Here is a 19006-nt window from a genome sequence, read left to right as displayed (position 1 = left end):
ATCTGTGGTGTAGTGTATGTTTTTTGCAGCCATCCATCTGGATGATGGTGTATCCAGACACAAACCATCTATCTGATGTAAAAAGAAATGTGTTTCATCCGACCAGGGGAAATGTTTCCACTGATCAACTGTCCAGTCTCAGTGATCCACATGCCCTCTGTAATCATAACTGACGATGGCATCGTTACAGCTACAAGAAAATGCATTTTTTTCCCCCCCACCAGTTTTAGTTGTGATGATGGAATGAAAATACCTCAGGAATTGTAAAGCAACTGCGGACAATATTGCCACACAAATGAAGAACTTAACAGAGTAATGAATTTTGTGACAGTGATTTCACTGTCTTGCTTTACAATCTATCTACTTATATTATTGTTAGCTTTGGGTAGTATCAATATCATGCTCTCCTGTGAATCACTCATGATGCATCCTTGAATGACAGCATATGGGAAAATGCACTTTCCTGTCCTACATTATGACACTTAAGCAGTGAGGCAACTGTTAGAGCCATTTTGTACAACTATGATTACTTCTTGTAGAGTCATAAAAAGATACAAAAAATCATGGACCTTTTGAAATATTCTAAACGTTAATACGGGTATGGCTCAAAAATCAAATAATTGTAATAGACAAAAAAAAAAAAAAAACAAAAAAAAATGTAAATTTTATGATACATATGATTGTAGAATATCAAGTAATGTATGCTGTTCTGACATTTTCACCAGTTCCATAAGAGATTGTACTACATAAGCAGATGTCATTGAGTCTAAGCGTTAATGTCTTCAGCTGTGGCTGGGTATTTGCAGGTAGAGAGCATTATTTGTTCACTGTAACAGAAGTTTGCACTACTAACTCCATTCAGGCAAGAGAGACAAAGTAACTGGTTACTGCAGTACACACCATCTCACTATCACACAAGTGACAGTTACTGTTGTTATGTTCAGCAGCCATCAAAAATTCAAAATTTTCATTCTAGTTATCTCCTTTTGGTATAGAACTGAAAACTGTGGTAAGGATAGCAGGATCAAGCAAAGACTACACAGGATTTGGAGCTTTGTGGATCTACTTGTATATTTTTTTTCCTTGAACTAGAGTAAGAAATGGAAAAAGGTAAAGAAGTAGGGCAAGTCAATAAAGAATAAGAATAACTCAGGCAGTATAACTAAAGTGGTGAAGTACTTTGTGAGATGAGTGGGGTCAAATGGTGAAGATACGAAACATGAAATGCATATACACATACACTTGACAAATGTTGCCACTATGTGTTATGGGGAAAATTGACTACAATTAGTCTACCAGGTGTACAAGTGTGAAATGTGTATTTCAGACAACAGATGTTGCACCACTGCAGTTAAATTTGGCACAGGGCCATTTTGTTGTGTCATCAACAACCGTCAGACGTACAGTGATAAATTGGAAACGTGTGTGCATAGTGTTCTGTTACTGAGTTCAATATGTCGAAATCTATACCGAACAAAGAGCATTCACAGACAGCATTAATTTTTTGTTTTCACTTGAAGAAAACTGCTGCTGAATCATATCAATTACTTCAAGAAGCTTATGGTGAACATGCTCAATCGCAAGATACATGTCAACAATGGTTTCAGTATTTCAAAAGTGGTGACTTCGATGTTGCAGAGAAGGAACATGGAAAACTGCCAAAAAAAATATGAAGATGTGGAATTGGAAGCATTACTGAAAGAAGATGATTTGCAAACACAAAAACAACTCACCAAGCAATTCAGTGTTAGCCAAAAAGCTGCTTCCAATTGGTGAAAAAAAGAGGGGAAAAATTCAGGAGACCGGTAGGTGCATACCACATGAGTTGAATAACAGGCAAATGGAAAAGAGCAAAAACACCTGAGATTTTGCTCGCTCGATACAAAAGGAAGTCATTTTTGCATTGTACAGTTACAGGGGGTGAATTGTGGATTTAGTTTGAGAATGCCATGCACAAAAAATCATGGGTAGACCCAGGCCCACCAATCACATCGAGCGCAAGATCAATCGCTTTGGCAAACAGGTCTGGTGGAACCAGAGGGGTACGGTTTATTATGAGCTGTGAAAACCTAGGGAAATGGTTCATACTACATGTTACCAACAACAATGACTGAAAAAAAGGTCACAATACCGAAAGAGGCAACACAAAGTCATTTTCCTTCATGACAGTGCTCCTTTACATACGGCAAAACCGGTTCAGGACACACTGGAAACATACAGCTGGCAACTTCTAGCCCATGTGGCTTACTCACCAGACTTGGCTCCTGATTACTACTTGTTTGCATTGATGGGTCATGCATTTGCTGAGCAGTACTTTGGCTTGTACGAATATGTGAAAAAATGGCTTATTGAATGGTTCGCAGCAAAAGCAGAAAATTTTTACTGGCGTGGTATTCACAAACTGCCCGAAAGATGGGAAAAATGCATAACAAGTGATGGAGCATAATTTGAATAAAGTATTATTTATTATTCCTCTGAGTTTAACATGTTTTTTTTTTGGATGAAACAATCTGCATTTCATACTTGTGCACCTGGTACAATGAAACAACTGACTTTGAAGAGGTTTTTATACAACAAATCACTTTTTAGTGTTTCAATTTATTATCTATTTTCATGCATTTATTTATTCACATTTTTATTCTAGCCAAGATAGATCCTGAAGTACTGTCACAGTACATATAAACAAATGGGTTCTACAGATGCTATACAGAACTGCTGATCACAATCAATAATACTGTCACCACTAAAATGGAATACCACTGAATAAATCTAGCAAGAATCTTAAACCTTTCCTATGGTAGTCCATTCACTATGTTGTATGATAGCCTGCAAATGCAGCAATTCTTGGCACATGCTTCAGTATGGGAGAGCCGGTCTCATTTCCATTCCCCATCTCCCATGGCCATTTATAACAAGCAGCTCAATCAATACATTTTAAACAGCAAGTCTGCCAGGTAAGCCTGGAAATCACCTAGTTCGGAAGCACAAGAGAAGATCAAGGTTGTTCGGTTGTTCTTTGGGTGCTGTGGAATGCCCTGCACTGGTCACTGGAGTTAATTACTTAACACTATCCAACATAAATGTATTCAACAAAAACAGTGTTCTGTCTCTGTATACTTGACACTTACATTTCTATAAGGCATATCTTTATGCAGCAAAATGATGTCCCTATATTTTGTCAAAAAGAAACACTGGTTGTCTGCCACCATACAGCTCATGTCTTTCCATCTTCTGAATTGAAGGCTACATGATAATCACTTTTCAGTTATCCATGGCAATTCTGAGAAGACCAGAGGTGATTTTGAAAGCATTTCTAGATGATTGGTTGCAGAAAGTTTGTCAATATTGACAGCTACATTGTGTCAAGTGCTTGCAAACCAGTGTGTGTGTGTGTGTGTGTGTGTGTGTGTGTGTGTGTGTGTGTGTGTGTGTGTGTGTGTGTGTGTGAACCATGGTGACATTTATCTTATTCAAATTGCTTTGTGAATAAAATGTCATTTCCAGTTTTTACTGACTGACCCGCCTTCACATAAGGTATGAACATAGCCTTACTGAGGATATTCCCATAGGATCATAAGGTGTGCATATGATATAGGATAAAATAACATAAACAAAGTGGAATGCAAGGAAGGAAAACCCTCAGAGGTGTTTTGTTTGTATTTTATTTCTAATTACTACTTCTCATCACACTCATACCCGTTCTCTTACCAAGTTACATGAACAGTCACTTGTGGATAGTTCAAATGGCTCTAAGCACTATGGGAGTTAACATCTGATGTCATCAGTCCCCTAGACTTAGAACTACTTAAACCTAATTAACCTAAGGACATCACACACATCCATGCCCGAGGCAGGATTTGAACCTGCGAGTGCAGCAGCAGCGCAGTTCCGGACTGAAGCACCTAGAACTGCTCGATCACAGCGGCCAGCACTTGTGAATACACTGAACTAACATACAAGAGGAATAATGACAACATACTCACCCAGCCATCCTCACTTAGTTTTGTTCAGAGTTGCCCCCCCCCCCCCCCCCCCCCATTTAAAAAAAAAGAAAAAAAATTGGTTAAGAACAAAAATGTCATGGTTCCTTGAAAAGAACACAGCCAATTTCCTTCTCCCTTCTTCTTCTGTCCAGTCTTATGTTCCGTATATAACAACATCATCAACAGAACGTTACATCTTAATCTTTGTCGCCTCCATGGGGTGCTGACCCTTCCTAGAACGGACTGGTCACTTTTAGGTTTTGCATCTGGTAGACAGTCTTCCCAGAAATGGATATCATGACGATTGTACTCAAGTATATACCCACATACTATGTTGTGAAGAAGCTAAGAAAGGTAGAATGTTATGTAAAGGGTCAAGAGAATAAGCCAAGATAAGAGCCAGATGAGAACCAAGTTGTCAGAAAAAAAGCAGCAAAGCTTAAGAGTGGGCCATGGAATACCATTAGGCAAGAACTGCAGTACAGAAAAGAAGGGTTATTGCAATGGCTTGGAGCACTATGCTTGTCATGCATGTATCCACGAAAGAGTCTTGAATGGTGGAGGGATGATGTGATAAGGCTACAAATGTAAGAGAACAGTGAGGCTGCACAGCCAACCTACATAACTTTACAACACAAAAAGAAGATATTTACCAACTTAAACCCATATTTGAAAACTGCATATTACTTTACATAAAACACCAAATGATAATCAGATTCTAGTCATATTTTGGAAAATATACTAGCTGTAAATAACTCCTGGAAAAAATACCACATTTGAAAACTGCATATTACTTTACATAAACACCAAATGATAATAAGATTCTAGTTATATTTTGGAAAATATACTAACTGTAAATAACTCCTGGAAAAAATACCAACTGTTATGCTCAGCTCAGTGTTTCACCATTACACAGCATCACTTGTAAAAAATAAGATATAAAAACTTATTTACACTGCCAGAAAATGTTGGTTTATCTTAGATACAGGTTTCTATAATGAACTTGTAATTCATAAAATGTATCACTACTTGAAACTCCATTTTGCATTTCATCAGTTCTTGGTGCATATTTGCTTCTTGGAGAACAAAAGGATCAGTCATCAATGACACAAGATATATCAAAACTGCAATCACAATATACAAAGGCAGCAAACGCATGCTCACAAAAAACATTTTTTTCACATGACCATAATAATAAGATGTGATGAAATGAAACTTACTACTTGACAAGACTGTGATAACTTCCAAAGCTAAAGACAACAGAGATGTCTGAAAGCTATAAAAATCGATATCTCACATCCACAGCACAAGACAATGGCCTTTGAATTTCCTTTGATGCTCATGGCACAGATATATGTGGTACTCAAAGTGTTACAAATCCACTGATGAAAAGGTCATTATCCTGAGTACAAATTCAGAATGGAGAACAATGAGGAAGAAGATGTATTGCATCCTTTTAAAGGAACTGTCCCATTATTTGCCTTATGTGATTAAGGAAATCAACAGAAAGCCTAACTGGTTGAACAGGTATTTGAGTCACACACCTTATAACAGTACAATTATCGACACCCTTGGTAAAGACCAATATTAGCGTCTGGTGGTTGTGATATCACTGACGTGCTAGAGGTTTCTGGATGTTAAAGTTTTGTGCCAATGGTCAGAGATCTCAAGTAGACTGTGTGTGGTTTGAGGCAATGGAGTTAGTGGCTACTGGTACAGAGTGATAGTCAGGCTGTGTTCCAGAACTGCAGATAAAAGATTGTTTCTGACGAATATAGATTTTGGAAGTGATACAAAGACATATGAGAGGTGTGACACAGATTGAATATTGACGGGTAATAACTTTGTAGAATTAATTATGAAGAATCATGAGTTCTGAGCAGTTTGAAGATGGCTGAGTGATATTCTATGGTCACTATTAATAGTGCATGGCAAAGTAATTTCTTTATGGGCGACCACCTACAAAAGTTGGATACTGGAAGTAGTCTTGAACTATTTCAGATGACATAATTAAATAATTGAAACATTCTTTGGACAAACAACATGAAAGAAACTGACTTAAAAAAACTGTGTTTATAATGAGTGACTTTTATCATTTCAGAACAGTCATTAAATACAGTTGTCTGTAGGTACAGGATGCAGTACACAAGTTGCTTTAGCAGATGGTTCAATTCACAGGATGTCTACGTGGACAAGGAAAAATAATTCCCGGATTTTTCCCAGATTTCCCAGTTAAAAATACACTTTCTCCTGGTCAAAAATACACTTTTTCTGTGTTAAGTGGCACTGTAAAACTCATCAATCCTTTGAATGTTTATGGTTTTATATACCGACGTAGAAATTCCCACGACTTTAGAAAATGAAACTCAGGGGGGGGGGGGGGGGGGAAATGTTTTGAAACACCTTTGATGTGCAGCAATATGTATGCTGCATATTTTCGTATTATGAAGGTATAAATTTGAATTCCACCAAATACTGCATGTTACTTTCCGAAGCATTGAAATCGAGATTGCGATGGGCTTTTGTAAGCCACTCATCACTAATGTCACGTGATCTCGCCAGTTGATGACAGCATAGGACATGTGATGTAGTCAGCCAATAGCAAGATCACTCTTAAGTAGTGCGAAAGCACAAATAAGAAATGTTAATGGTTTAAATTAATATACATAGCATTCACATATAATATTGGTCTCCAAGATTAATAAGCTGGAAGAGAAGCTAAGCTCCCACTTATAATGTTGATCTTTTCTGCGCGTGATACACTTTAAGATACATCACACAAATGTGCCAGTAAAATTTTTAATAACGACGTAAATGTGTGATCTTCTGAGCTCAAAATTCTTCTAAATGGCCATCCTCAAAGAGTTGATTTTTAAATGAGAGTCAAACGCTTTGTTATTTACGAAATTCATCATACATTCTCGCACATAGTTCATCTTGCGTAAAAGAAAATTTCCTTTTAATGTATGTAATGATTTTCAAACCACCATTCGAAATATTTTCCCGCTACCTGTTAGAAATAGGTTCGTTTCGGCAGTTGCAAGAGAGCGCCAGATAACAGTCATCACCATGCGATGACGCAGGAAGGCCATATGTTCGTACGTGTAAAACATTAAAAGATCTTACATTAGGTCATAAAAGAAACAAGACATCAAAGGATACTTCAAGAACATCGTAATTTCGTGAACCATACTAAAATGCATAATTCGGCTTAAAGTGCACATTTGTTTGTCCAGATTCGGATGTAAATCTTCTAGGAGTAACAGTATTATATTATCTCATGTTTGGTTCTTTATTATGGCATAATGTCATATGTGCACTTGAAATCAGCAAACAGTTGAAACCAGCCAACAGTGTGAAATTAAACATTTCGTTTCAAATAAACTGACTGCCTCAGCAGAAAAGATTAATAAAAGCCAAATCTCTTCAGCAAACCAACAAAGCTAACTTCATTGTTCTGCAGGCGATTAATGCTTGACTGTCAGAAAGGCGGAAATAAAATCTGAAACTAATGACATATTTTAGACATCCGTAATTATGCGAACGTGTTTTAATTAATTTGATATCTCCCGGTCAAAAAAAATCTGTTTTATCATTTAACGTGAGAGCAATAAACGAAGAGGAAACAACAAAATCCCTGAACGTAAACACAGGTTACGTGGAGATGACCCACCTCCCCACCACAACTCAGACTGCTCTGTGCATCAGGCCCGGATTTACTATATTTCCAAACTGGGGCAATATTAGGTAGTGGCGCCACGCCATACTTCTGTAACGAGAAGCGGGAGAAGGTACTACTCATACGTGACTCAACTACGCAGGCACAAGAGCCTGCCCCCAACTGCTCAAAGGAATCTAATTTAAACAGTTGTCACGTCACGCTCCTCGGAGGCAATTTGTTGTTATGAAGCACTGCACAGTCTTCCTAAAGCCTTTGACACACTTTGCTGTTGGCAGACGCTTGTATGAGCACTGTGTTTTGTTGTTGTATACAGTGCATTTCCTTTGCAACTTAAGTTTGTTTTACATTTTTTTTTTTTTTTTCCTTCTTCTCTCGTTCATGTTTCGTTGCTGCAGTTTTATTCTGCAGTAGCGGGGTACAGTAATATTCTTTGTTAGAGTATTGGTTCTTACCTCTCAAAATCACAAAAATTTAACTGAAAACTAAAACAATGAAAAATTCCCAGAATTGTAAACAATTCCTGGGTTTTTCCCAGTTTTCTACCGGATGAAAAAATTCCCGGGTTTTTCCCAGATCTCCCGGTTGTCCCGGGTCGTATACACCCTGAATTCAATATCAACTTGCATGTCTGATGTTACAAACCCCTTCCCCTCATCTGATTGCCACTGTCTTGAGTGAAAATTATTATTCTAAAATATAAAACCTTCTGGATGTGGCCCAATGTCTTAACCACTGTGCTATCTCACTTGATGGTTTCATACACAGGCATAATAACGTAACTAGATATGTAGATATTTAAAAACTGTTCAGTAACCTTCACTTTACTATCACATTCCATTTCATAGCGTCCATTCCACCAGTCTTCATCTTCACTATCACTTGTGTCAAGTAGAAGCAGTAAGTCATCAACTTCTGTGGGAGACGATGGGCTCATATCAACAGAACCACCATCACTGCAACAACGCAAAGCCTCATTAACACACTAGTATGTATTGGACAGACAAAAATAAGCTAAAGGTTTATATAACATCATTTAATCTTGTATTGGTTCCATATTATCCATATGGGATACACTATCTATTCATTGTACATACAAACTGAATTATACTATTTGGCTGTCAGGTCTTTTGCAAAGCCAAACTTATTTAGCACATCTGTAAGCCACCAAATGATTAAAATGCTACAAACCTTAATTAATGCATCTGAATTTATTATCTTGAAAAAATTCCATGCCATTAAAATACATCACAAAAATGGAATATCAACAATGTATACAAATGGAAGTTTGATGATGATCTTCATTTACATAAAATAAATTAAAAGAAACTGTATGGCCCACAAAATCTTTATGGAAAGCGCAGGAAACTGATTTTACTATGAAAGAATATAGAAGAGGCTCACGAACACAAAGAAAATACGTTATAAATATAGGTGAAATTTGCACCACTTTCCTTTTCATAGATAAGTTGCCAGTACAATGTTCTAATTAATTTTTTATTTAATTGTCTTGATGGCAAAGTTTTTTTGTAAAATATTAGCAATTTCGGCTATGCAACAGCCATCTTCAGAATCTACCTCGTATTATGTTTTAAATGTTTATGACATGTTGCACTGCAGCACAGTGAGAGAGCTGTTGCATAGCCAAAACCAATCTTGAATGAAAAACTTTGTGATCAAAACAATCAAATAAAAAATTATGTAGAGCATATGATCGCTCTCCAGATGTTTACTGCATGTTAAATTCTGCTCAACCTTTTAGTCATAAGAAATATTTACAGGTTTTGGCTATGGTAATGCAGACAACAAATACTGTAATTAAACAGAAACGCTACATAATGCTTTGGAAAAATTTTAACTGTACTAAGGAAGTTTAGTGCCTGATGCCCAGTTGGTCAAAATTACTAGACACATGGAAACCATTCTTTAACATACATTCTACATTCTGTCCTACCCACTCTTGTGTAGATTTGTTACAAGAATTCCTTGCCTCTTGCTTCATGATTCCTTTAATATCTTCTCCATTTTTCTTTCACGCTCTCACCTACACCCTCTCTCATGACAATATTGTAAAATACAAGTTTTACAAGTTTTACATAACTGACATTGTATGTGTCCTTAAATCTAATAAGTGTTTGTACACCGCTGCATTAAGATGTATAACTGCAGTTGGTAGTTATCCATACAACTCTGTATGTGTCCGTTTGCAGTTAATTTTTCTAAATTGGCATGCTTTTCAAGGCACACTAGATCAAATATATATTTTGCCCCATAGTAAAAGTATAAACATTACTAGGTTCCATAAAGAATAATCTTCACCTAAGGAGCCAAAAAGTTTATGAGACTTCATGGTGGTGTAGAAAATTGTGTACTGAGCTCATATGTCAGATGTTTGAAGACAGATTAAATGAACAGTGATATAACACAAGACATGATCAGCCAGAAAATTCTACTGCTGCTAATACCTACATAAGCAGTATGGCGTGAAGAAAAACAAAACCAACTTGTTTCAACCATCTCGAGCTAGTCTCATTAAAGATGCAGTCAAAATAGTATACTAAATGTACTAACATGGTTAATCTAGTAGAGTTTGGGACAATTACTGGGGGTGCTAAGCCTTCACCAGTTCCAAAGGAATGAATTCAGTGAAAATGCATCTATGGTCAAACAAAGGAAAGATGGTCATTAACAAATTACTCAGACTTCCATGTCAGAGTCTGCAGGTTGAGGATGGACTTCCTGTGCCACACCATAAAAGGTTTGTAGTAGTTTCCAGCACAATAAATAGTGGAGTATAAAAAGGACATAACTTCAAAACAAACTGACATGAAACACACTGAAAATAAAGAAAAATGTGTGTCATTACATATCACGTACACCCTTACTTGGTTTTGAATATCACACAATACAGATTAGTCATCATCAAGTTCCATGCAATCCTGCGGGTGGTGAATGAAAGCTTCTGTCATGTGATTCAGTACGTTCAATGAGATCTCCTCGACAGCTGTTTGTATACTTTCCTTAAGTTCAGCCTCCATATGAAGACATGTAGCACACCCTTGACTCTTCAAGTATCCCCAGGAGTAGTAAAGCCGTCGGCACATGGACCGAGCATCCAAACGCTGAGCGTTGAGCGTGCCTAGTTTCTGATGTCATAGCGTGGAATAGCACATTCGGGAGTCTTTGCGAACGTGCAGAGCAATATCTGACATGTCAGATATGCTGAGCGCGTGTCTGAGCATTGACCAATGAGATGGCACAACGCCACCTACATCACACGCACACCGTCTTCCTTCAGTACAGAGTTGTGAGGCACCATATTGGCATTCATTTCAAGCCTATATGTATATATGCCGTTTATGGGCACCAGCAAATTGAGAATCACAGCAAAACCCGTTGTTAACTGTGTGATTCGTTCCAATAAAATAATGACAAACATCATATTCGTGGCAAAATAAGTATTGTAATTTGCGTATTATGAGAGTAGGCTATTTGAAGGCAGCGACGCACTGAAGATCCACCCAAAACGCATTGTTCTTGGTACAACTTCCTATAATTAAATTTCAGTTAGTAACATATCTACGATTAAGGTTTTTAGCAATGGTTAGCATAAAATAATGGGAGGTCCTTTGTATGTTGTTCATGTAGCCCAATGAGTAGCGTCAGTGTCCTGTGCTGAGGTGTTAATTGGGGCGGCGGTTCGCGTCTCGACACTTCTATATTTTTTTAATTAATGTTAGTGTTTTAATTGGGTTCTGATACTTTATTATTAGTTTAACAGAAGAATATATTATAATATTTGATGTTATGTAAACCATTTTTTTGAGGAGTGACTTTGTTCGATTGGCTTAATCTATAGGGCAGCTTGTGCTACTTGTATAAAGATATTTTGCTCGTTTTTCTTTTACGCTTCGTAATTCACATGTTGCAAAGATTCTGCAACTGGGGGGTAGGACCAGTCCTCATGTAAGACTGACTTTGGGGTTTTACTAAAATGTGGGAATAATGAAATAACCAAGAACCAAATTAGTACCGCACTGTTTGTAATGGAACTTTTATAAGCCTGTGTCCTTATTTATTGGACATGGTACTTTCCTTTTCGTGGATGATGCAGAAAATATGCGTTTTAATAGAGCTAACGTGGGAATTTTACGCGCGCCCGTTAAGTAAACAGTGTGATTTACGAACTGGAAACATCCCACAACTGCCGCTAGAGTGCGTCGCGATACCGTATACCACGCTGGGGCCCACGTACCATATGCACAAGTCGCACCGTTCCTGAGCGTTCAGCAGCACGTTGAACTTGGCACGCTCAACGTTAACGTTCGGCAGCAAGGTCAGTGTGCCGACGGCTTAAGGGGCAGTCAGATCAGGCAATGATGCTGGCCAATGTGTGTCTCCAGTTCTGGAAATGTATCAATGAGGAAAATGAAGCTGCAAGACATTCATAGACCAGTGGGCTGTATTAGCTGTTGCCACATCCTGCTGGAACTGTATGTTGTCATTCAGCCTTGGAAGGAGGACATCATTTAAAAAAGGACCGATGATGCCAAACAAAGCCATGTAACACAACACGGTCAAACGTTCACAAAGCAGTCACATGAGGATTACCTCAGTTTATAAAGGCCACTGTCTACATGAAAACAGGACTCATCCAACATCAGTATTTGGTTTCACATCTGCTGGTTGGCTGCTGAAATTTCCAGGAAGCACAAGGAGAAGGTTTGTCAGGCAACTTATCTTGTTTGTTTAGTTTCTGTACAACCTGGAAGTGAAAGTGCAGGTTATCACAGATGATGCTACACGAAAAACAATCTGTCACTGTTAGTGCCAAGGCTTGTCTGGTAGCAGAACAGTGAGGATTTTGGTTGAATGCTTGATGTGCTTCCTCCAACTAAGCCACAGTCCATTGTGTCCTTCACTGCCATGGACTTCCTTTCCTTGAACGAGAGTCCTGAACTGTTGCACCCACTGTACAATCGTCCATTGATCTGGGATATTTCCATGTTGCTTCAACTCAAAATGGTGATGAAAGAGTCACTGAAATGTGAGAGGAGATAAGTTGTTTTTCAAATAAGCCTCAACAGTGAATGGTCAACAACGTGATCTCCATAAGGCCATAATTAAAAATAAATGTCCTTCCTCAATGCAGCGCAAGCATACTTATTTTACACATGCACAACAGCAATGGCATCTACATGACACAAATCCTACTATTCAAGATGCCAACACACAACAATAAACCAGTAACTAAATGACCGATGTGCTGCTTGCAAATGGTGAAACTGATGCCAATGGCAGACTGATGATGCCAAACAAAGCCATGTAACACAACACGGTCAAACGTTCACAAAGCAGTCACATGAGGATTACCTCAGTTTATAAAGGCCCACTGGTCTATGAATGTCTTGCAGCTTCATTTTCCTCATTGATACATTTCCAGAACTGGAGACACACATTGGCCAGCATCATTGGCTGATCTGACTGCCCCTTAAGCCGTCGGCACACTGACCTTGCTGCCGAACGTTAACATTGAGCGTGCCAAGTTACGTTAACATTGAGCGTGCCAAGTTCAACGTGCTGCTGAACGCTCAGGAACGGTGCGACTTGTGCATATGGTACGTGGGCCCCAGTGTGGTATACGGTATCGCGACGCACTCTAGCGGCAGTTGTGGGATGTTGCGCAACTGTATGTGGAAAGGTTTCCTGATACAAATAATTTGTATCATTTGATTATGACAGTAAGATTATGATGGACCAAACAGTTTTAAGTAGGTATTGTATTTCCTGACAACAGATTTTCCAAAATTATACTGCGTACTCCAAAAAAGTGTTTTTTCTGTGATTAATACTTTTTCTTTAGGAACAGTAGTATTGTGTAGTACTGAGGAATTTATGGGATATGCGGTAGACCTAAACACTCCATAACTTATTCTCTATTTTGGTCCATTATTAGGTTTTAATACAAATGCAGTCTGTCCACCCTTGATCTGAGCGGTTGTCTTTAAATAGGATGTTGTGAAAACTGAAGATAAAATGCCCACCAGCACTCCCCAAGTTGCAGAACATTGGTGCATCACACGACAATGTGGAGAGTTGCCTGTGAGCAAGAGTTATCCATACCAACTGTAGAAAGTCCAGGCAGCAGTAGTGGAGAAGACCCTGTGACTGATACAGTCTGTGCAATAGCCTTTACAGTGCTACACACATCTGCCATATTTTCCCACTTGGGTGATATTTACCAATTAATGCACATTCACTGAAGACAGCTTTGTGAGTCTGTACAGCAAACATATTTGGACACTTGAAAATTCACATGTACAGATGGTTAGAAATAACTAACACAGGTTAATTGTGAATCTACGGGCTGGGATAACTTGTGATCAGATAACTGGGTCATATCTAATGTCTCCCATATTACTAGGACAAATCTATCTCATTTCCTCTTAGATGTTCTTCTGATCCTATTCATTGAGGTGTCACTACATTTTCATCAATTAATGTGGTTGCAAAACGATGGAGCGCCAGCCATTTTGATTCCAATGCATAGCACCATACAGGTGCCATACACTCAAATCTGTGAATTGGTAGAGGGAGACATGTCTCATGGCAACACCTATCACCAGATTATAGCCACTCGACTATTCACTTTGGGTATTATGAAAATGGTAGTGTATACTAATCCTGTACCAACAATGCAGGACCTCATCACACAAATCTGTACCACAACTGAAATACTCAATGCACAGCCACACTTATTTCACCATGTGAGTCAGACTTTTCACTGCTGATGTATACTCTGCAACCAAATTGGAGGTCAAAATTTTGAACCCCTTTGTAACTACTGCACAGTATGACACTCTCATCCAATTTCTTCAGAAATTGTGGAACACTGAACTGTCATCATATCTAAACTGTTCTCTAACTTTGAAACCCCACAGTCCCCAAGACACAAACTTCCAGACATATCTTTAAAAACTACCAGTTTTTGTTCTGCTCAACAGACTAAGTATTCAATAGTCATATGAATCCACTATACAATGATGGCTAATTGGTTGGAAAACTAACTAGGATACCAAACACAATCTGAATAAGCTTTGATGTTGTTCTCAAAACTTCAGCACTTTGCAGCACTAAACTTGTGCATTTCTGGACAGGTTTTCCCTCTTTCATTTATTTATTTTTAAGATTGTTGTAACAATCTTACATAGATTAATGATACCTAAATTCACTGGAACTGTTTATAAGCGACCTCTTTTGTGGAATATTAATCTGGTATCTCCTGCCTCAACAATTATATTACAGTAAAACCCCTTTTTAACAAACCTCTGGGGACTAAGTTCTTTTTTCTTTAAATAGCAGTTTTCTTCCTTACACCAAAGAGATGACAGACAGTAATTTCAATGTTTTCAATTATATAAGTATTCATTCATTAAGAGTTTTATGTGCTGCTTTGGATGAACCTGTTGGGTTTTTGCTTAAGTTACAGTACACGTAAAACCACTTTGCTTCCTTCTTCAAATATAATGTACTGACAGACACTGTCACTCCAGCTGGTTTATACTGCATGAAATGACTGAACTGATGAAGAATAACTCCTTATGGTGTCAAGTCCTTGCACAGCTACAGAAAAACTTCTTGCAGGTAAATCCATCTTTCTATCATTTTCCTTGCTGTCTCCACTGCTGCCACAATTTATTTTAACATGATCCTTCACAAGAGAATCGGAAATCTAACTTACATCCATCTAGGGTATGAAGGGTAATGAGAAACAGTACTGAAATGTCTCAATTGGAAAAACACCTGCAATGATTTTCCTTTCCCCCTTATGGAAAATGGCTTCAGCTGGAGATGATGTGGTACCAAAGACAGAATCTGCAAAATATATGAATGCTGCCTGCAGAGTAACAGTTTAATCATCACAAAATATTCATCTTCATTACTGTCTTTCTCTCAAGGAACTAAATTCACCCTGCACAACAGCCATTTTTTATTTTGCTTTAACAGATCGAATTATGTCCAGGTCCAGAGGTGCAGGTGACTTGTATGTTATGGTAGGAGGAAAAACATAACATTACCAATCACAAAACATTAGCCTCATTTCCTCCACTTAAATTTATCATGTTTTTGGAATTGATCAAGTCAGAAATTTGATGCACCCAATCTTCAATTCCAATTTGCAGCACAATTTCTCTTGCCTTCTCTCGCAATGCATTCCCACCAGTCTACAGTTCTTATTTCATAGAACCATTTTCCTTGGATATAATCTCTGAATGATGATGCATGAATACTTTTTTATTTTTAGTGCAGACAAACCTTCAGCTTCTGTACTTAGAAAGGCTTTTTAATATACTGCACAAAGAAGATGGTGTCAAATTGTATTTCTTTGTAAAGATGTAGAGCTCAACATTTTAACATTATGACTGCAACATTGTGAATAACAGTCCACTTGTGTTGAATAATAGTCTGCCTCCAAAGTTGAGCGGTCAGTGCAGCTGATTGTCATGTTGGGGATCTGGGTTCAATTCCCAGTACTTGTAGGGATTCTTCCTTGGTGGGAGGACTGGTATGGGGTGCCTCAGCCTCCTGATGCTAACTGAGGAGTTACTCAACCGACTAGTAGAAGTTCCAATGTCAAGAAACCTGACAATGACCTGGAGAGTGGTGTACTGACCACACGCCTCTCCATACTGTATCCAATGACCCCGTGGCAGAGGACAGAACAGCGATCGGTTGGACCCAAGTGGCTCGTCAAGGGTCACGACGTGCAACTCTACTTCTCTACTGTGTTGACTAATATGTTTTCTTTGTTTACTGACATAAAAATATCTCTAGCACATAATTCTATACTTTGCTGAACAACAGAATGTGATTACAGTTTCTTTTTTACCATAAAACATTTGCCAGTGTCAATCATGGTTTTTGTTCAATTTATGTTATGCGCAAAACATTTTGGGAAATATTTACTATTGTCTAAAGCATTTTTATTACACAACAACGAGTTAAATGTTGTGGTTACTGTGTGAGCCATTGCATCATTACAATGTCGAAACTTGTTTAAATTTGCAGTAACAACACTTCATTTCTTACAAATGTTGGGAAGTCCAAAAAAAATGTTATATTATACTACTGTGGACTAAGAAGTAATGCTTTTTTTCAATAAAGTGAACTTCCCAGAATGATTCTGCAGTTCACACACAGCAAGAATTACACACAGTTCATCATAATTTAATGAAAACATACTTGAATTATAATTATTTCCTCAAATGCATAGCATGTGACAAATATGTCAAAACCAAGCCGTTGTTTCTAGCTGCACGTTTTGCCAACCACTTTATAATGAAAACCATTAACACAGTGTGTTGTGTTCACACGATTACATTTCAAGATAATGTCTGTGTCTTCACATCATACGACTGTCACTGCACACAAAGTTGAGTGGCTATTTTATATATCCTTTTACCTTCTGACCATGTAAAAAAATCATGACAAATTTGGAACGTTTACTCAAGGTGTCATGTACGTTATACAAACTGATCCCCAAATTCAGAAGCATAGACGATATACAGATGTAACAAATGTGCATATTGTACATCCTGATGATGCGGTAGCTGCTAAATGTGATTGTATGACTTTATCAAGTCCACTGATACATCATTCTATTCAAGTTTAGTGTAACCTGTTTGAACACAAAAACCTTAAAGAGATGTTAGGAAGTTTGCAAAAAATAGCTTTGATTTGTAAATTGTTTCATATTTATTGCATAAAAGTAATCTTTTCGCTAAAGTGTGGTTCATGAAAAACAAATTTCAAGAACATTGTTCTTATGGCTGTTTGTTGTGGGACAGAAGGAAATATTGTTTAATAGGGGGAATTTCTTAAAGGGGGGTTAGACAATTACGGTTTTTGTTACTGGATATTGTTTAATGGTACATCTCTGCAGGTTGATAATCTCAGAAATTTGGTTGTTGTGACTGGTTACAGAGATCACTCAACAACAGTGTAATAAAACAATGTATGGTGTTTTTGCCTCTTTACAAGCACTACATATCAGTCTATGCTGTCATCTGCAAGTCTTTGCAAAAAGCAACAATTTCCTTGTGATGCGATTTCTCAGCATATGACGACAGCATGCACAGTCTCAGAAAATGTATCTCTAGTTCCACCACCAATCCTATGTGTGTGTGTTTGAGGTTTACGGGCGCTAAACAGTGTGGTCATCAGCGCCCAAACGCATAAAAACAGGAACACATGCAGTGAAGGGACTAAGACGGACAGTGAACAAGGAGAACGGCTAAAAGACACAGACCTGACGCAGTTCCAAAAAAGGAAAGGAAACACAAGGAAAGGAGGACAGAAACCGAAGGGAAACAAGGGGGTATTCGTGACTGGTGGACCTCTTACCAAAAACCTGGGTGAGCCAGTCACCCAGCAGCACATTAAAACCCTCTCCCTAAAATCCGAGGCAACAAATTGGACAGGACACAAAACCGTAAGACCTTAACCACAGTCGTTGCGTCGTCTTGCAAAATAGAGGGCAAATCCGGTGGCAAAGAAACCACCGCCCTCTGGTCAGAGAATAAAAGACAGTCAAGTAAAATGTGGCGGACAGTAGTCTGGACGCCACAAGCACTGCAGATTGTGGGGTCCTCCCGCCGGAGTAAAAAACCATGTGTTAAGGGACTGTGCCCGATGCGGAGGCGAGTGAGGAGAACCTCATCCCGCCTGCACGACTGGTAGGATGTGCGCCATGGCCGCGTGGTGGCCTTGACCAGACACAGCTTATTGTCACTGACTGCCAGCCACTCCTCTTCCCATTGACACATAACACGAAAACGCAGGAGGGAGGTAACAGCATGGAGGGGGACGGTACATTCAACAATGTGAGGGAGGGAACATGCATCTTTGGCAGCCACATCCGCCAGTTCGTTTCCCCTAATACCCACGTGCCCTGGCACCCAGCAGAAAGAAACCTCCTTCCCTTGCCGTTGCAGGTGGAGTAGGGCATCATGGATGTTCTGGACGACCGTATCTGCTGGGTACAAGTGTTGCATGGTCTAAAGGGCACTCAGGGAGTCAGAGCAGATGAGGAACTTAAGACTGGGAACACATCTCATCTGCTCCAATGCCCGCAAGATCGCAAACAATTCGGCATCAAAGATGGTAAACGTTGCAGGAAGCCGTAACTTGACAACTCGATCAGGGAAAACAACAGCACAACCAACAGAGTCCCCCTGTTTAGAGCCATCCGTAAATACTGGTACATGGTCGGGATGCTGGTGTAAAATATCGGAAAATAAGGAGGCAAAAACAAACGCAGGAGTGCAACTCTTCCGGTACTCCG

The 19006-nt window shown here is 38.7% G+C and overlaps 1 protein-coding gene across 3 annotated transcripts in view; it reads right to left on the bottom strand.

Annotated features, from left to right (window-relative positions):
• The window catches only part of LOC124723074 (SPRY domain-containing protein 3-like), a 197383-nt gene that overhangs the window by 4244 nt on the left and 174133 nt on the right, over positions 1-19006 (bottom strand). For all 3 annotated transcript variants that reach the window (XM_047248250.1, XM_047248251.1, XM_047248252.1), the window contains exon 6: positions 8480-8618. In XM_047248250.1, coding sequence (XP_047104206.1) covers positions 8480-8618 — 139 coding nt within the window. The remainder of the gene's footprint in view (positions 1-8479; positions 8619-19006) is intronic.

The sequence above is a fragment of the Schistocerca piceifrons genome, chromosome X (genome assembly GCF_021461385.2).
Source record: "Schistocerca piceifrons isolate TAMUIC-IGC-003096 chromosome X, iqSchPice1.1, whole genome shotgun sequence".
Taxonomy (NCBI): Eukaryota; Metazoa; Arthropoda; class Insecta; order Orthoptera; family Acrididae; genus Schistocerca; species Schistocerca piceifrons.
The sequence above is the reverse complement of the archived record's forward strand: the minus strand, read 5'-3'. Positions and strand labels throughout refer to the sequence as shown.